The following is a 19,991-nucleotide window of genomic DNA, read 5'->3' as shown; positions in this document are numbered from 1 at the left end:
CAAAATTAATAAATGTAATTGATATAGGCAGCTGCCACTTGTGGTAAACCAAAGCCTAGTCTGATGCCCATTTTCTTCACATTTGCACTGGCATCTTCCCAAGCAGACGGTAACTACATTCTTGAAGGAATGTGCCAAGACCAGGGTGGGGAAGGCCCAGACAGTGAGTGGACAGAATGCATTTTGCATCCAGTTGCCTTAGGTGGTATAACTGATTTAAGGACAAATACCCAGACTATGGAAAATCCACTAGCAAAGGTTAACTAGAAAAGAGGATTAAATGCATAACCAGTGCAGAGTAACTGCAAGGCACCAAGACCACGTCCAAACAGCCCATTTTCCTCCTCTCCACCACTGAATGGATCTGGGAGAAAGCATTAGTAACAGCACTCATCAACTGCTTCCCTGGAACAAAACATGACAAAACACACGGAAGGTTTTTTCATTATGGTTCTCGGTGTACTTTATTCTCCTGCTGTCTAGCTAAGCAGCCCACACAGGACAGAAATGGGTAGCACTGAGGAATGATCAGATTTTTTTTCTATCCCCAATATTTCTGCCCCCTCCCTAAGCCCTGACCCAAGCCTATCTAATAATCAGGAATGGTTAGTACATCATTCTCTTTCTCAAAGAACAACTGAAATGGAAACAAGGCATTAGAGGACCAGGCCTCTTCTTAATAGGGCTTAGGAGCTGGTATGAGCTCTTTATTCACAATGGAGCGTCTCTCCTTCAAATACCTGGATTTTTTTTTTTTTTTTTTTTGTACACTGGTTCATAGATCGGCACTTGACTTTGAACCTGGCACCAAAAGGCACAATATCTGATACCCTGTACAAGAGCTATTAGAGATGCTGCCATATGGATGGGCAAAACTGAGCCAATCCCACTTATGAATGGAAGGCTTGGACATGGAAGGGAGGATATAAATGAGGAGTTGGAGAAAAACACAAGACCATACTTTTTGCTAGAGTGGAAATGAAAGTGGGAATGAGGGTCTTGTTTTTAGTCCTCTAAGGACCAGGAAGCAATTTTAAAACTTCCTTGGTTTTTCTGAAAGCAGCATATTCAAAATGCCAGCAAAAACTCCTAACAACTGCAAAACCAAAAGAGGATCAAAGCTCACCAACATCCCTTCTTATTGCTGAAAGACTCTAAAATTCAGGATGCCCTGTTCCCTTGTAAAAGGGAAAATAATTAAGTCTGATTTATGGTAATCATACATCACACTTCTAAAAAAATATTAAAGTGTGTGACCAGGGGACGTTTGACACCATTTTATTAACCTTCAACTTCAGTGGAAAAATATAACCTTTTTCAAGTGCCATTTTCATCACAAGAGTTCTAGTTAGTGTGTTTGTGTATTCACATACACACTTTTTTTTTGTTTTGTTGGTTTTGAAGTGCAGCAAGAGACCAATACCGCATTGTAGTCAATCAAATAAAAGAACAGAAGGCCAAGCAGTTTCCAAATGGTTATTTTATCAGATTGTTTGAACATTTAATTTATCCTGTTTGCAATCCAAAATAGTTACCTGAAGTTTGCTGTTCTGTGTGTACGTGTGTGTTTACTTTTATTGTATATTTATTTTTCTAAACTCTTTGGCACAATTTTCTGGGGGCGTTCAGACTGCCACAATACAAGTCAGGAGAGGGCGTTTTCTTTGTGCTGCCAATTCTAATCATTTAAATTTTGGTTTGTTTGGGTTGTGACTTTTTTTGTTTTTGAAATCTGCGTTATTTGTAACAATTGTACTTATATTTTTCTATATCCTCTAACGCCGGAGTTTTCTTTTTCTCCCCCCTCCCCCCCACTTCTACATTCACAGTTGAACCATATTATTAGGAAAGGCGCCTTGATGAAAAGATCAGGATAGGAGCTCTGACCATTCGTCAGTGTTTTCCCTAGAATAAAAAAAAAAAAACAAAAAAACGAAAAAACAAAACAAAACCTAAAGAGCGTCTTTCCTGTTTTTTTTTGTGTTTTTGTTTTTTTTTTTTTTTTACATCTCTTGTGCTGCATCAGTAGACAGAACTTCGGTTAGTTTTATGAAATGCAACATCTAACCCCTTGTTTTCTGGGAAAAATAAACTGCAATGACTTGAAGTTGAGAATGTGGATACCGCCTCACTCACACACACTCATTCTCAGACTGTAAAAAATCCCTCACCCTCCTTCTAGTCGGCAAGCATAGAGTACCATGTGGCAAAGGTACAGCGAAGGTGGGCTTGAGACCCAGATTCCATCTTTCTCCTCAGTAGCAAAGGCCAGGCTGCCTTTTACAACAAAGCACCACAGCTGAACCCAGTCCCTCCTCCTCCCCCAAACCAGGCATTCCACTCGGCACTGGCCAAAAGACAGAAAAGCTACTTCTAGCCTCTCCTGGGAAGAGACAGCTTTCTTTCTTTCTTTTTTAATAAGGAACTCCATTGTTTTTCTCTTTTCCAAGATGGCCGATGTTATGGTTTTCTACGAAGTCAGTGCTTACTTAGCTCACTAACAGCGCTGCTGTTGGCGGCTGCGGCTGCTGCTGTGGCAGGATTTTCAATGTGGTGTGTTTTCAAGCCTCACTCACTCATCCTCTCATTCCCAAACATTCAGCATCCGTGCACACTCCTCACTTCCAGGTTTTTCAAAAGATTGGAGATTTCCAGTGGGGGTCCTCAGGTTATCATCCCAATGGTAACAGATCTGAAAACAGATGGAAAAAAAGGTCAATCTTTGAGATCACATATACCCAACAGAGCCAGTAATGCTGACTCCTACAATTACATGCTCCTAGGCCTGAATGGAATTTGTCAACTTTTCAAGGAATGATACTCTTCTTGTCCTATGTGCCATCCACCTGCTCTTATTAACACCTACATCAGAGGATTGGAGGGAAACTCAAAGAGCCAATTTTACTGAGATCTGTGGGGTAAGGTAACTAAGAGGGAAAGAAATTAAAACTATATTTCAGTCTGGGTGCAGTGGCTCAAGCCTATAATCTCAGCACTTTGGGAGGCCAAGGAGGGAGAACTGCTTGAGGCCAGGAGTTCAAAACCAGCCTGGGCAACTGGAGACCTTGTCAGTCATGGAGGCTCTTGCCTGCAGTCCCAACCACTTGGGAGGCTGAGACAGGAGGACCACTTAAGCCCAGGAGCTGGCGGCTTCTATGAGGTATGATTGTACCACTGCACTCCAGCCTGGGTGACAGAGGAGACTCTGTCTCCAAACAAAATTGCATTTCAAAGTAGGAGCCAAGGCCTGGCATGGTAGTGCACACCTGGGAGGCCGAGAAAGGTGGATCACGTGAGATCAGGACCAGCCTGGCCAACATGGTGAAAACCTGTCTCTACTAAAAATACAAAAAAAAAAAAAAAAAGCCTGTAACTCCAGCAATTTGGGAGGCTGAGGGGTGGATCAACTAAAGTCAGGAGTTCAAGACCAGCCTGGCCAACGTGATGAAACCCCATATTTACTAAAAATACAAAAACTGGGCCAGGCTTGGTGGCTCACGCCTGTAGTCCCAACACTTTGGGAGGCCAAGGAAAGTGGATAACGAGGTCAGGAGGTCAAGACCAGCCTGGCCAAGATGGTGAAATCCCATTTCTACTAAAAATACAAAAAACTTAGCCGGGCGTGGTGGTGGTGGGGCACCTGTAATCCCAGCTACTCAGGAGGCTGAGGCAGAGAACTGCTTGAACCCAGGAGGCAGAGATTGCAATAAGCTGAGATCGCGCCACTGTACTCCAGCCTAGGCAACAGAGCGAGACTCTGTCTCAGAAAAAAAAAAAAAAAAAAATTAGCTGCGTGTGGTGGCTTGCACTTGTAGCCCCAGCTACTTGGGAGACTGAGGGAAGAGAATCATTTGAACCCAGGAGGGCAGAGGCTGTAGTGAGCTGAGATCACGTCCCTGCACTCCAGCCTGGGCAATAGAGTGAGACTGTCTCAAAAAAAAGAAAAAGAAAAAAGAAAATATAAAATTAGTCAGGTGTGGTGGCATGTGACTGTAATCCCAGCTATTCAGGAGGCTGAGACAGGAGAATTGCTCAAACTCAGGAGGCAGTGGATACAGTGAACCAAGATTGTGCCACTGCACTCCAGCCTGGACGACAGTGAGACTCTGTCTCAAAAAGAAATAACACACACACACACACAAAAACAAAGTAGGAGCCAGACAACTTTGACTTTGGAAATCTTCTCTAGAGCTAGAAAACGTCTAAAAGCACTGCTGTAAAGAAAGAATAGAATGGAAAGGAATAGAAAACAGAAGAGAATTAGGGGGAAATGACATTACTGATGATTTTATTAGGACCCAAAATACTCTGGGAATTTCAGTGAATTCCAGTTATGAAAGTTCTGCTCTCCATCACTATGAGTAGTCAAACATTTGGCTCAAGGAAAAACTGAGGTTGCCTGACTCAGAAGCACCTACATGGGAAACAGTACAAACAAAAAAATGCCAGAAGGCAGTGCTTGCCAGAATGGCCTGAAGAAAATATACTTCCCTCCTCCAGGAAGTAGAAGAGGACAGTGGAGGCAAGATCTTACCAAGCTTGGTTCTTCAGTTTCCTCAGTTCTTTTGTTGCCCATGTAGCAAGGGTTTTTGCTTTGTTAGTCTTCGATCTCCGCCCTTCAGTTAACAATTCATGGATCATTGGCCTAGCTTCTACTAATTTCAGTACATCCTTCCCAAATGCTGTACATAAGTCCCTGTGCAAAACAAACACAGCTGAGAATGAGCTCCTGGCCCCACACCAATATCATGTTTTGAGCCTTCCAAACCAGTGCTATGGGTTTCTTAGCATAATTCAAAGATAAATAAAACCCTCAGTAGAGTTCACTAAACAGAGGCAATTTGTTGACCAACATCAGAGTTTATTGGGGTGTAATACAGAGACCTTGAGGGTCTGGAATAAACTATCATGTGAACACTCAAAACAGGACATGAAGGGTTCTACAAAGAAATCTCTATGCCAAAGAAGTGAATTGTTGCCATCTGCGATACTCTCAAAACTCCTTACTCCATGTTTCTCATTTTCCATGAGAAGTTCTTAGAAGCAGGGTATAACTTACCCTATTAGTCCAGCAGCACAAGCTACTACTCCATCTGTATGATCCTCATCTCCAGCAATGTGGTCAATGAAAGACAGAATAAATTCTACTCTGGGTTGTACCAGCATCACATCCGCTATAAAAGAGAGAGAAGGTATTGGTCGGGTGCGGTGGCTCACACCTGTAATCCCAGCACTCTGGGAGGCTGAGGCGGGTGGATCACGAGGTCAGGAGATCGAGACTATCCTGGCTAACACGGTGAAACCCAGTCTCTACTAAAAATACAAAAAAATTAGCTCGGCGTGGTGGCGGGTGCCTGTAGTCCCAGCTACTTGGGAGGCTGAGGCAGGAGAATGGCGTGAACCCAGGAGGCGAAGCTTGTAGTGAGCCAAGATTGCGCCACTACATTCCAGCCTGGGCGACAGAGCAAGACTCCATCTCAAAAAAAGAAAAAAGAGAGAGAAGGTCTGATGCACCTGTCCCTCATATGGCAGGACTACATCCTTTTTCAAAATTTCCAACTATTACACCCCTATCATACAAGGTCCAAGCTGGATAACTAAATGCATATAGTTATATCAAATTATTTTTCCTTTGACTAATGTGTCATTCCTCAAGTCGACAGTAGAGACAAATATTCCTCTTCCTATAGGCAAATATAGAAGAAACAAATGTAACTTTTTCCTGAGCTAATGATACCAAAGGGGCGAAGTAAAAAAATTTCCTCAATCAGCAACAAGAACAAGTGACAGGAATTCTGACTCCCCAATCCTCCAATTTAGCTTCTGAGGATGGGAAGTGGGTAGGGGACCCGCCACTAATGGTTGATACAGAAAGCACTTATGTTGGGTTTCTTCCCCCCAACACTTTTGCAGAATCCCATCCCTTGCAAAACTCAAGAAATATGAGAAAAAGAAGCAGAGGGCTCGGTGCAGTGGCTCACGCCTATAATCCCACCACTTTAGGAGCCCAAGGTAGGAGACTACCTGAGCTCAGGGGTTCGAGAGCAACCTGCACAACATGGTGAAATCCCATCTGTACTAAAATACAAAAAAAAAAAAAAAAAAAAACACATTAGCTGGGCATGGTGGTGCGTGCCTATAGTCCCACCTACTCAGGAGGCTGAGGCATAAGAATCGCTTGAACTCGGGAGGTGAAGATTGCAGTGAGCTGTGATTGCGCCACTGCACTCCAGCTTGGGTGACAGAGTGAGACCGTCTCCAAAAAAATAAAAAGAATAAATAAAAAAAATTAAGGCCAGGCGCAGTGGCTCAAGCCTGTAATCCCAGCACTTTGGGAGGCCGAGACGGGCGGATCAAGAGGTCAGGAGATCGAGACCATCCTGGCTAACCTGGTGAAACCCCCGTCTCTACTAAAAAATAAAAAAAAAAAAAAACTAGCCGGGCGAGTTGGCGGGCGCCTGTAGTCCCAGCTACTCGGGAGGCTGAGACAGGAGAATGGCAGGAACCCGGGAAGGCGGAGCTTGTGTGAGCCGGGATCACGCCACTGCACTCCAGCCCGGGCGACAGAGCAAGACTCCGTCTCAAAAAAAAAAAAAAAATTAAAAAGGCTGGGCACAGTGGCTCAAGCCTGTAATCCCAGCCCTTTGGGAGACTGAGGCAGACAGATCACTTGAGGTCAGGAGTTCAAGACCAGCCTGACCAACAAGGTGAAAGCCTGCCTCTACTAAAAATGTAAAAATTAGCCAGGCATAGTGGCAGATGCCTATAGTTCCAGTTACTCAGGAGGCTGAGGCAGGAGAATTGCTTGAACCTGGGAGGTGGAAGATGCAGTAAGCCGAGATTGCACTACTGTACTCCAGCCTGGGCAACAGAGTGAGACTCCATCTCAAAAAAAAAAAAAAGAAAAAAAAAGCAGCAGCAGAGCAAAAACAATACTGTACAGTCTTCCCTAAGCCACTCTCTTCATTAGGGCACTGCTCCCCCTTCTTCCTGCCTTTAAGCAACAGACACTAATTCACAAGCAAGCTACAGAATGACAGACATAGCCCATTTGGCTAAGTGCACACTGGCCAGTGGATGAAGGGAACTGGATTGTATACTCAACGGTGTACGTTCTCCTGATCCCCCTTCAATCCCTGGACGATTCCGGTATAGGCTTCCAAGCAGCTTTCCCTTAGCTCATTCAGATAATCCACCATGTCATAGTCTGACTGTAAGACACAAAGAACAGAACCTACATCATACCGAACACCTTTAGCTGCATGTTTGTCAACAGTCCCTCCAATTAGAGCTAGACTTAAAGAACAGCCAAGATAGCTTTAAGCTTACCTTGTCCACCTGGGCTTGGGAGGCCTGCTGAAGAGTATTCAATACAACCTCTAAGTATTTCTTAAACTCTCCACCAATAGCAAGAGCAATATCACCAAACACTGACAGAATCTGCGGCTTCACAGACCTGTGGACGTTCTCATTCTGACAAGGAACAAAAGGAAAAGTCAATTAAGTCAAAACTTGTTTGGTCCAAAGATCCACAAAAATTTCATTTCTAACAAGCAACTACTCAAGCAACTACTGATTTTAAATATTTGGATGGTCCTTTATAGCTTACAAAACCTTTCCCATTTGCACCTCACATCAACTCTAAGAAGCTAGCCAGGTATTGTCATTCCCACTTTACACATGAGAAGCCTGACTTAAGAGTCAAGTGACTTGTCTGAGAACACAGAAGCAAAGTAGCAAAGTTGGATATAGAGCTTAAAGACACATATAATAATTAACAATGGCTACCTCTGGAGAGAGGTATGATATACAAATGGTCCCCTGCTCATGATGGTTTGATGATTTCTCTACTTTACAATGTGTTTATTGGGACCTAACTCCATCATAAGTCAAAGAACAACTGTATTTACTTTTCCTTTGCATTTTACTGTTTTGTTTTAAAAACCTCTAATAGAGCACACATTCCTTTAATTAACTTTACACTCTTTCTTTAGAATCATCCATGAAATGAACAACTCCCCTGTTTATAAGCCCAAAGCCAATGTTCTAGAAACTCACAGCTCCCTGTCACTGATTTTTTTTTTTTGAGATGGAGTTTGGCTCTTCTTGCCCAGGCTGGAGTGCAATGGCGCGATCTCGGCTCACTGCAACCTCCACCTCCCAGCTACAAGCGATTCTCCTGCCTCAGCCTCCCGAGTAGCTGGGATTACAAGCCCCTGCCACCACGCCCGGCTAATTTTTTTTGTATTTATAATAGTGACGGGGTTTCACCATGTTGTCCAGGCTGGTCTCGAACTCCTGACCTCAGGTGATCCCGCCTACCTCGGCCTAAAGTGCTGGGATTACAGGCCACTGTGCCCGGCCTATTGATATTTAACTATCTTTCCAACTATTGATTTCTTCAAAGAAGACTGGTTAATTAGATTGTGTGTAGATACTCACCCCCAAATTTTCCAGAAGCAGCTGCATCACCTCGTCACAGAAAGGTATGATGTTGGATTGCAGGGCACGGCATAAGTCTCCCACTAAGCCCACAGCTGCCAAACAAACCTGCCAAGAATCAAGGAAATAATCTTCTAACAGAAAAGGCTGCCTGCTGGGGCAAGACATTATTTTTAACTAGCTGCTGGGCTTTTATCACTTGAACCTAGAGTCAAAGGAGAAAACATCTTCCCTCTGCCGAGATTAATTTTTCAGCAACCAACATGGCAGGAAGGGAACAAAGACTATCTGAGAGAGATCACTGATAAAGGTTTAAAAAAAAAAAAAGCCTTGCTCTCCAGGGTGCTGATAGCTCAACTTTACAGCTGCTCCCGCATTAGTACTGTCTAGGCAAATAAACAGTCATCTTATCCACCTTTATCTGGTGCATCTAATATCCTGTTTTTCATGGACTACTTCCAGTTCAAATGTTCAGGCAATGAATAAAGCAGCTTGCCTTTTAGGACAATGTATAAGGAAAAACTACTTAAGCTATAAGAACCTGCTTTTGTCTGCACTACAGTGACTATCAGGTAAAAATGGGAATATACTATTTAGAAAAGCATATCCTACCTGGTACTCGGCATAATTTTTTAATCCAATGCCCAGGAATGGTTTAAAGGCCTCCATGTACTTGAGGAATTCACCACCCAACACTGTAATGAAATAAACTATTAGCCAATGACAGCACCACGGGTTAACACAGAGGCAGGTAAAAACCCATAACCTACCTCTCCCAAAATGTACTCACTCCACTCAACAGGTTGGGTGGAATGTACATTAGTTACCGATTCCATCATGAAGACATTAAAGGCTTGTATAAGCCAAATTTATTACTGCTGGAAGGGCCCTAATTCTTACACCACAGAGACAATGCCCACTCTCCACAGAATAGGGCTTTACTCTGGCTAATACAACAAAGTAGTATGGCCCTCAAGGAATGTTGGGGTTAATTTTAAATGGGTTGAACCAGCAGTACTGACTCTTGTCCGCCCCCTCATCTGATAACAGCATGTCCTTTCTGCAGGCCAACTGCAAAACAGGGTCCTTAGGCAATCCCATCAAGGGCTAAACAAGCCACAGTCAGGAAAAGCAGCACTGGGCTTCAGATCCAAATCAGCCACTCCAGAAGCCAAAATTAACTTCTTTGCCCTTTCAGAGGAGTGGTCACATGTTGACAGACCAGTTGGACATAGGCTGTTTATGCCAAAAACAGGTCTGGTCCTCAGGAGAGTGGTCCTCAGGTAAACGGCCTTAGTAATGTACTTACAGGCCACCCATGAAGAGGCATTCCAGATTCCTAAAGTGGTTTGTAATGGCCCTTCAAAGAGTCTTAAATCAGATATGGCTTCCCCAAACCAGTTTTGCAGTCAGACATGTAAAAATCAGAAAATCAATTCCTAGAACTTGCTCAGTGTTTCATTTCATCCCATACCAGGCACCATGATGTGTCAACCTTAGTCCAAAAGCATCACGAAACAAATCAGGTGATGGCAAGTACCAGGAAAGAAAATAGAAACTTTTGGCAGGGCACAGTGGCTCATGCCTATAATCCCAGCTACTCAGAAGGCTGAGACAGAAGAATTGCTTGAACCTGGGAGGTGGAGGCTGTGGTGAGCCAAGACTGTGCCACTTCAATCCAGCCTGGGCAACAGAACGAGTCTCAAAAAAAAAAGATAGAAAAACAAAAACCACCTCTGCCACTCTTAGCTGCAAACTGGCTCTCCATTTAAATGGACTGACAAGGCAGTTACACAAATTTAAGTGGTGTGCACTTAAGTTCAATCTAACTTTGAAGTGACTCATTCCCCAGTAAAAGGACTATGTTTTCTGTAGTCAAAAATTCTTTAATGTCCTGGCAAGGAGGACTGCCTGGGCCCACAAGTTTGAGGCCAGCCTGAGCAATATAGTGAGACCCTATCTTCACACACACACAAAATTAAGCTGGGCCCCGTGGCTCACATCTATAATCCTAGGCAGGAGGATCACTTAGGAGTTGAAGACCAGTCTGGGCAACATGACGAAACCCCGCCTCTACCAAAAATATAAAAATTAGCCGGGCATGGTGGTGTGCACCTGTAGTCCCAGCTACTCGGGGGGCACTGAGGTGGAAGGATCACTTAAGCCCAGGATTTCAAGGCTGCAGTGTGCCAAGATCGTGCCACTGCACTCCAGCCTGGGTGAGAATTACGGCCACTGAAATGCCTACATTCCAAAGACATTCCCTGACCAGACAGTATTTATCACTGACCTTCCACCAGTGTGCTAACTGCCATCAGGGCATCCTCTTGTACTCCCCCAGATCCAGCTGTGCTTTGGAACATCCTTAACAGGGAGGCCATAACCACATCAGAGATCTGCAAAGCATCTTGATGTTGCACTTTCCGAAGAACATTCTGTGAAATGAGTTAAGAGTTCAACATCAGTTGATTCCAAATCTCCCATTCAGAACACTATACCTTTTCTTTTTAAAAATCAATTAAGTCCCTTGATATTTTTTAATTTTGGGAATGCCAAATGTACTTTTTATACTAAAAAACATTGACAGTACCAGTCATCAGCAATGCATTTTAACATTTCTCCTGTTTCTCATTTCAGAACAAACGTGAGCTGATCCTCCATTGTGCAGAAGGTCATTTCCTCTGAATTGCGTTTGTCTTACTGTCTGACAAATCCCTGCTGGTAGCCTCCATAGTCCAGTCTTACTAGAATGATAGTTAAATTACTTCAGCTTTAGAGAAGGCCCTATCACCTTGGAGCTCTTACTCATAAAACAAACAAAAAGCAACCCTTCCTATATCCTATCCATTTACAGATGATCTAGAAATAATCTTGATACAATCAAACCAACCTGACTTCTCCCATCAAACATTCCTTCCTCACTCTTGTTTGTTTCAACGAATGTCACTGACATTAGGTCAAACAGCAAATGTTTCAAAAGATGACAGTAAAAATTCAAGGCTTTATTTTTAGCCAAGTGAACTACAGCTGGGAACCAAATTTGACTGAGCAAGGCTTGAATAACCTAACAAAAAACCAAGAGTTTTTTGGTTTTCAAAATCAAAATACCAAAACCATTCAAGCTGCCAACACAAATGAACTATACAGCTGAGAGGAACCATCACACATCAAGTAGTTTCCTTCTCTACACAGTGATGTTAGTTGAAACAAACAAGAGTGAGGACGGAGGCCGGGCGTGGTGGCTCAAGCCTGTAATCCCAGCACTTTGGGAGGCCGAGACGGGTGGATCACGAGGTCAGGAGATCGAGACCATCCTGGCTAACACGGTGAAACCCCGTCTCTACTAAAAAATACAAAAAACTAGCTGGGCGAGATGGCGGGCGCCTGTAGTCCCAGCTACTCGGGAGGCTGAGGCAGGAGAATGGCGTAAACCCGGGAGGCGGAGCTTGCAGTGAGCCGAGATTGCGCCACTGCACTCCAGACTGGGCGACAGAGCGAGACTCCGTCTCAAAAAAAAAAAAAAAAAAAAAAAAAAGAGTGAGGACGGGAGGTTTGATGAGTGTATATTGAATTAGGAGAAGTTAAGTTGGTTTGATTTTATCAAGATTACATCTAGACCATCTGTAAGTAAGTAGGATTTGAATCTTTCTAGACAGACAGGAAAGGCAGGTGGGAAATTCCTCTCCCAATCAATCAATCACAGATCAAAGCCTTCTGAGAACAGCTTCTGATCTGCACCATCTATACCATTTCTGAGTTCTGTGTGTACACGAACTTGTCATACCGAGGTATTAATTATCTTCCCTGGAGTTAAGAACTGATAAGGCACCATCATACCTGAAGAGTTGCACAGAGTAAAGACTGAAGGTCATTGAACTGGATTCTATCGGATGTGCTCTGGATATGTGACTACAATGAAAATAAGAAAACATACTTTACATAAAAACCTTCCACTTTTGCTGGGACCATTTAATAATCTTCCCTAATACTAACATAGGAAAGTAGACAACAACAACAACAACAAAACCCATAATACATAGAGTGGAAAACATATATGAGTAAACCGTGACAAGTGATGCTAATGTTAAAGTGCAATGTTTTTTTGTATAAGCTTTATATCTTCCTAAGAAAATATATACTTAAATACTAAAAAGACAGAACAGTCTGGAAAACAGACCTAGGCGTCAAAAGTACTGTCCCATTCCCACCCATAGTCAGGGGTGCTCTTAGATCTCACCTCCATCTGAAGCACCTGTTGTAGTCGTTCCATGATGACCAAAGTCGTTTTCTGGACAGCAGGATAACAATCCTTGGCACTGTTTTTTACAATTTCCATCAGAGATTCATATGCAGAACTCCGCAGGTTGTTCTGGTGTCCATCAGGTCTGTAAAGAACACAGCAAAAATCTTAAAAGTCTCAACTGAAAAGGACAGGGAAGAACATAGACAATGTCTTGCCAAAAATAAGAACTCAGGAACTGGTATTACTGCAGACCTGGTTTGAGTCTGGAAACACAATATCCAAGAACCAAATCTTCAAGTCCTTTGAGCCAATGGCTATGTTCATTATGGTCTCCAGACAGTTAAAATTTAGAATGGCCCTTTTAGGAAATGGGCTAAAATTATAGAGGAAAAAATGGTTTGAAATGGTAAAGAATCATGTGAATAATTTAACAGGTTGTCTGAAGAGCTATGAAGAAAATACCCCAATTTTCTTGCCTAGATGTGGTGGCTCATGCCTGTAATCCCAGCAATTTAGGAGGCTGAGGCAGGCGGATCACTTGAGGTCAGTTTGAAACCAGCCTGGTCAACATGGTGAAACCCCATCTCTACTAAAAATATAAAAATTAGCCAGGCGTAGGGGCGCATGCCTGTAATCCCAGCTACTCAGGAAGCTGAGGCACAAGAATTCCTTGAACCTGGGAGGTGGAGGTTGCAGTGAGCCGAGACTGCACTCCAGGGCAACAAGAGCAAAACTCTGTCTCAAAAACAAAAACAAAAACAAACAAAAAAAAGAAAATACCCCAATTTTCTTCATTCCTTTAAAAAAGATGTCTTCATATACAATCTCAAAGAGGCATGGAGATGATGGGCACAGTGGCTCAGGCCTCTAATCCCAGCACTTTGGGAGGCCAAGGTGGGCAGATCACCTGAGGTGTCAGGAGTTTGTGACTAGCCTGGCCAACATGCAAAACCCCATCTCTACTATAAATACAAAAATTAGCCAGGCATGTTGGCGGGCACCTTTAGTACCAGCTACTCAGGAGGCCGAAGTACGAGAATCACTTGAACCCGGGAGGCTGCAGTGAGCCAAGACTGCACAATTGCACTCCAGCCTGGGTGACAAGAGCGAAACTCTGTCTCAAAAAAAAGGGAGATTTTTGTGCTTAACTCAGGTTTACTTTGCTCATGACTTTAGGTATAGCTCACACAAAACATGAACTGTTAAAGGTTGTCCCCAACTTAAAACACCTTTAAACAACATTTCAAAAGCTTTTTTCTAAGTCAACTGCATTTACCCCAAGTTCTTCATCCCATATAAAAATATGGTTAGTTGGCCGGGCACGGTGGCTCATGCCTGTAATCCCAGCACTTTGGGAGGCCAAGGCAGGTGGATCACGAGGTCAGGAGATCGAGACCATACTGGCCAACATGGTGAAACCTCATCTCTACTAAAAATACTAAAATTAGCTGGGCATGGTGGCATGTGCCTGTAGTCCCAGGTACTCAGGAGACTGAGGCAGAAGAATCGCTTGAGGAGGTTGCAGTGAGCCGCGATTGCACCACTGCACTCCAGCCTGGGCAACAGAGCAACACTCCGTCTCAAATAATAATAATAATAATAAAATAAAAATAAAAAGGGTAGTTATTGATTTGGTGTGGCAATCATATTCATAATGAATACTATCATTTCTCTTGTAACCAAATACTACTGTTAACTGTCAATGCTGCAAAATGAAGGAACCTCTCTAGATCAATTACTGTCTACAAAGAAACTAGAGAAATTACACTATATTCAGATTGAAGCTGTAAACTGAACAATTTTAAAGTAGGTGGAATCTGCATCTCTTTCTCTATCTTTAAACAAACCAGTCAACCAATCATGGGATCCTTTTTTTTTTTTTTTTGGAGACGGAGTTTCACTCTTGTTGCCCAGGCCGGAGTGCAGTGGCGCAATTTCAGCTCACTGCAACCTCCACCTCCCAAGTTCAAGCAATTCTCCTGCCTCAGCCTCCCGAGTAGCTGGGACTACAGGCACGCGCCACCACACCCGGCTAATTTTTTGTATTTTTAGTAGAGACAGGGTTTCACCATGTTGGCCAGACTGCTTTCAAACTCCTGACCTCAGGTGATCCAGTTGCCTGAGCCTCCCAAAGTGTTGGCATTACAGGCGTGAGCCACCGCGCCCAGTGGGATTCTTTTTTTTTTTCCGAGACCAAGTCTCGCTCTGTCGCCCAGGATGGAGTGCAGTGGCACGATCTCAAGCTCACTGCAAGCTCCGCCTCCTGGGTTCACGCCATTCTCCTGCCTCAGCCTCCTGAATAGCTGGGACTATAGGCACCCGCCACCACGCCTGGCTAATTTTTTGTATTTTTAGTAGAGACAGGGTTTTACCTTGTTAGCCAGGATGGTCTTGATCTCCTGACTTCGTGATCTGCCGGCCTCGGCCTCCCAAAGTGCTGGGATTATAGGCATGAGCCACTGCGTCAGGCCTCTGGCGGGATTCTTAATTCCTCTAGAGAAGGTAGAGTCTTGTCCTGTCTCACTATGCTTCTATGATTAAGCTAGGTATCCTCCACACAGAAGGCAATAGAACTTGGATGCAAAGACGTCACTCATTTCTGTGAAATATCAGTTACCTGTCTGTAGTCTCCAGGAGCTTCTGAACTATGAGTTCAAATGAAGAAGACAAGCAATAAGTAGCTGGTTCTTCCTGATCATCAGCAACATCTGCAGCTTCATAAGCAGCTTCAGCCAGACTGGAGAAAGCCTGAAATGCAGATAGGTTCAGTGTTAAATCCTGAAAGAACCCCACACCTTAGGACCATCTCATTTTTCATTAAGATACTTTGGGCTGTGTCAGTGAACTTCCAACTTTTTCTGCCAAGGTAATCTCTAAGATGGCATTTTACAGGTATCTTTTAAATTAACTATTTATTTATTTGATTTGTACTTTCTGTTCATCCTGTCGGATAATCTGACAACTCTCTAAGCAGCAGAGTACTTTCACCAACACCTGCCATTTCTTCTGTTTCCAATCACAGAAATCCTGTCTGATAATTTGACAACTCTCTAAGCAGCAGAGTATTTTCAACAATACCTCTCATTTCGTTTCTCCTGTTTCCTTTCACAGACTTTTAGCCCCATTCCTTATATTCCTTATTTGAACTTCCTCCCCTTAACCAATTACATTAGCCTACACTGACTCAGCATTTAGGCTGCCTACTTTCCTTTCCTCTTGCCCTCTTCTCAGCAATACTTCTTGTAGCCAACAACTCTCTACCTTAATCAAAACTTCTTGTCCCTAAGCAATTCGAGAAAGCAACCCAAGTCCAGATAGTTTCCCCACTGGGTTACCATGACTGTTCTAAGTGGTTCAGGAACCAGTAACCATGAGTCAACTGTTCCCACTGGCTCTTGCAGTTGGAAACTCCCCCACATTTTAATTGAATAAATTAGGAAGAAAATGTTATTCAGGAAAAGGCTTCCAGTGAGGCAGATCCGTTTCTCTCCCACACCTTCTACTTTCTTGCCAATGGCAAAGGCAAGCTCCTTTTCTCACTAGGAAGAAAACCCCTTACCCAGCACACATTTGAAGCCACTCTGGGTTCAGCACTGAGGCCCTCAATCAGACACTGCAGCAGGGGAGCCAAGTAGACATCATTGATGGCAGCTTCAGGAAGCAGCTCACAAATTCTGCCTACAGTCCATGCAGCTGTATCTCGAACAACTACACTGGGGTCTTTCATTAATTCTATTAAGGTGGGCATAGCCTGAAAATATAACAGTTATTAGCAAAGCAAAACAAAGATTAAAATTCATGTTAACTACTACTTCAGAAAAAGAAATACTAATGGATGGCTTAACTCAAAAAAGTCACCAAGATACTTCTGTAATTTTACAGGACATGGTGTGAAACATCTTTCAAAATATTTGAAAATATCTTTCAAAACTCCAGTTTAGAGTTTTATATTAAGAATTTGGTGTAAATGCTTTCAGTAGTCTGCAATAAATTACTCAGAGGCCGGGCATGATGGCTCGTGCCTGTAATCCCAGCACTCTGGGAAGCTGAGGCAGGCAGATCATTTGAGGTCAGGAGTTCAAGACCAGCCTGGTCAACATGATGAAATCCGGTCTCTCTACTAAAAATACAAAAATTAGCTGGGCATGGTGGCACATAGTCCCAACTACTCAGGGAGCTAAAGCACGAGAATTGCTTGAGCTGGGGAGCTGGAGGTTGCAGTGAGCCTAGATTGCACCACTGCACTTAAGCACTCCAGCACAGGTAACAGAGTAAGACTCCAGCTCCCAGCCTCCCCACCTCAAAAAAAATAATTACTCAGATACTCAGAATTCCCAGGATGCAGCTATGAAGGCACCTGGCTATATCCAGAAAGACTGAATTCTTTAAGCACTAAACTCAAGTGTAACAAACTCCTTTTCTTTTTTTTGAGATGGAGTTTCACTCTTGTTGCCCAGGCTGTAGTGCAATGGCACGATTTTTAATAAAAAACAAGCATAGGCCGGGCGTGGTGGCTCAAGCCTGTAATCCCAGCACTTTGGGAGGCCGAGACGGGTGGATCACGAGGTCAGGAGATCGAGACCATCCTGGCTAACACGGTGAAACCCCGTCTCTACTAAAAAAAATACAAAAAACTAGCCGGGCGAGGTGGCAGGCGCCTGTAGTCCCAGCTACTCGGGAGGCTGAGGCAGGAGAATGGCGTGAACCCGGGAGGCGGAGCTTGCAGTGAGCTGAGATCCGGCCACTGCACTCCAGCCCCGGCGACAGAGCGAGACTCCGTCTCAAAAAAAAAAAAAAAAAAAAAAAAAAACAAGCATAACATTTCCACAAGAACATTTTCATTACATAAAGGCCATTTTGTCCAAAGAATAGAATAATAATGCCATTATTAAAAATTATGGGGAATCAGTGCTAGGTGCAAAAAAAAAATTATCAGGAAATGTTTACAACATAGTATTAAATGAAGAAACAAGTTATAAAACAATCTGCACAGAAAGCACCTGTTGCACACACATACACACAGGAAAAAGCTTCAAGGATAAATACAGAGTTAAGAGTGGCTATTTCTGGGCAATGAAATTAAAGGTGACTTCTCTTTTGGCTTTTTTAAAGTCTCTGAATCATGCTGACTAATTAGAAACCTAAGAAATATATTTTACTCTCATTAAAAGTAAATAGGTATCAGGCTGGGCGCGGTGGCTCTCGCCTGTAATCCCAGCACTTTGGGAGGCCGAAGTGGGCGGATCACGAGGTCAGGAGATTGAGACCATCCTGGTTAACACAGTGAAACCCTGTCTCTACTAAAAATACAAAAAATTAGCCGGGCGTGTGGCGGGCGCCTGTAATCCCAGCTGCTCGGGAGGCTGAGGCAGGAGAATGGCGTGAACCCAGGAGGCGGAGCTTGCAGTGAGCCGAGATCGCGCCACTGCACTCCAGCCTGGGTGACAGAGCAAGACTCTGTCTCAAAAAAAAAAAAAAGGTAAATAGGTATCTAGAAATAATCTTTGTAGATGACAATTTACAGTTTTGTTTTGAAAAACAGAGATATGCTTTAAGTTTAAACAATAAATATTCTACTTTCTACTCCAAAAATCCCTCAGCTTCACCTGTATAACTAGTGGTTTGAGCTGACTGGGCTCTGGTCCTTCCAAGATACAACCAAAAGCCATCACTGCTGCATCCCGGTACCGCCAATCTGGGTTCTTGATGTGTTCTTTAATGAACGGGAGGACATGTGGGACAATGTCATCTTCACAGCAGGTGGCCAGAAGCATGAGGCACACCCCTGCTGCTTTGCAGGGGTTCCAGTCATCGTCATCATCATTTTCGTCCTGGTGAAAGAATATGGCACTAGTTAAGATTTTGTCCAAAGAATCATTTTAACTCTAAAGGTCCTCTGACTACTTGAATGTCTTTAGAACTTAAACTTCAGGGAAATAAAATATAAGACCTTTATATTTTCTCTCTTCCACAAACATTCATCACAGCATAGTCTTTGTTAAACAAGATTCAGAAGGAAGAAGATTCCATTTAGTACTGAACAACAAGAATGAAAAAATTTCAACTACATCCAAAAAGAATGAATCCCAAACATTTAGAACAAAATGCAGAACTAGAGTATATGCTGTATGATTCCAGTTATATAAAGTCCAAAATTGGCCAGGCGCAGTGGCTCATGCCTGTAATCCTAGTACTTTGGGAAGCTAAGACAGGTGGATCACCTGAGGTCAGGAGTTTGAGACCAGCCTGGTCAACGTGGCGAAATCCTGTCTCTACTAAAAATACCAAACTTAGCCAGGTGTGGTGGCACGTGCCTGTAGTCCCAGCTGCTCAGGAGGCCAAAAAAAATTGCTTAAACCTGGAAGGCGGAGGTTGCAGTGAGCCGAGATTGCGCCACTGCACTCCAGCCTGTGTAACATAGTGAGACTGTCTCAGAAAAAATAAATAAATAAATAAAAAGAATAAATAACGTCCAAAATCAACAAAAATTAACCTATGGAATAACAGACCAGGAAAGTGAGGGAGTTTCATGACTGGAAAGAAGAGATGATTCAATCATAAGTTCAAAAAAGAGGCAAGGCCCAGTGGCTCATGCCTGTAATCCCAGCACTTTAGGAGGCCAAGGCAGGCAGATCACTTGAGGTCAGGACTTCGACACCAGCCTGGTCAACATGGTGAAACCTGGTATCTACTAAAAATACAAAGATTAGCTGGGTACAGTGGCACATGCCTGTTAATCCCAGCTACTCGGGAGGCTGAGGCAAGATTATCACATGAACCTGGGAGACGAAGGTTGTAGTGAGCCAAGACTGCCCCACCACACTCCAGCCTGGATGACAGAGTGAGACTCTGTATCCTCCATCCCCCCAAAAGACAAAAAACAAAAACACAAAAGTTCAAAAAAGAAAAGATTCCACTAATGTCTCCTCTTAAGTTAAAATCCAAGGTATAGCTTCCTAATTGTGGCCATTCACACCACATAGTAACTTAAGGCAGGTTGCCGATGCAGTTTCAGAAAATCACACAAAGAATAATTTGTTCTCAAAGAGGAAAAGCACAGTAAAAATATAAGAAAGTAGGCCGGGTGCAGTGGCTCATGCCTGTAATCCCAGCACTTTGGGAGGCCAAGGTGGGCGGATCACGAGGTCAAGAGATCGAGATCATCCTGGTCAACATGGTGAAACCCCATCTCTACTAAAAATACAAAAATTAGCTGGGCGTAGTGGTGCATGCCTGTAGTCCCAGCTACTCAGGAGGCTGAGGCAGGAGAATCGCTTGAACCCAGGAAGCAGAGGTTGCAGTGAGC

The 19,991-nt window shown here is 43.5% G+C and overlaps 1 protein-coding gene across 1 annotated transcript in view; it reads right to left on the bottom strand.

Annotated features, from left to right (window-relative positions):
• Nucleotides 1-585: 585 nt before the first annotated feature.
• The window catches only part of KPNB1 (karyopherin subunit beta 1), a 39,399-nt gene continuing 19,993 nt past the window's right edge, over nucleotides 586-19,991 (bottom strand). The window contains exons 10-22 of the mRNA XM_033183279.1: nucleotides 18,292-18,516; nucleotides 16,245-16,436; nucleotides 15,303-15,433; nucleotides 12,680-12,827; nucleotides 12,280-12,351; nucleotides 10,733-10,877; nucleotides 9,055-9,137; nucleotides 8,443-8,550; nucleotides 7,330-7,473; nucleotides 7,106-7,211; nucleotides 5,060-5,174; nucleotides 4,535-4,696; nucleotides 586-2,692 (exon numbers count right to left, since the gene is read on the bottom strand). Of these exons, the coding sequence (XP_033039170.1) occupies nucleotide 2,692; nucleotides 4,535-4,696; nucleotides 5,060-5,174; nucleotides 7,106-7,211; nucleotides 7,330-7,473; nucleotides 8,443-8,550; nucleotides 9,055-9,137; nucleotides 10,733-10,877; nucleotides 12,280-12,351; nucleotides 12,680-12,827; nucleotides 15,303-15,433; nucleotides 16,245-16,436; nucleotides 18,292-18,516 (1,632 nt within the window). The 3' untranslated portion in view covers nucleotides 586-2,691. The remainder of the gene's footprint in view (nucleotides 2,693-4,534; nucleotides 4,697-5,059; nucleotides 5,175-7,105; nucleotides 7,212-7,329; nucleotides 7,474-8,442; nucleotides 8,551-9,054; nucleotides 9,138-10,732; nucleotides 10,878-12,279; nucleotides 12,352-12,679; nucleotides 12,828-15,302; nucleotides 15,434-16,244; nucleotides 16,437-18,291; nucleotides 18,517-19,991) is intronic.

Source organism: Trachypithecus francoisi, unplaced genomic scaffold, assembly GCF_009764315.1.
Source record: "Trachypithecus francoisi isolate TF-2019V2 unplaced genomic scaffold, Tfra_2.0 Lachesis_group20, whole genome shotgun sequence".
NCBI lineage: Eukaryota > Metazoa > Chordata > Mammalia > Primates > Cercopithecidae > Trachypithecus > Trachypithecus francoisi.
This window is presented reverse-complemented; position numbering and strand designations above follow the sequence as displayed.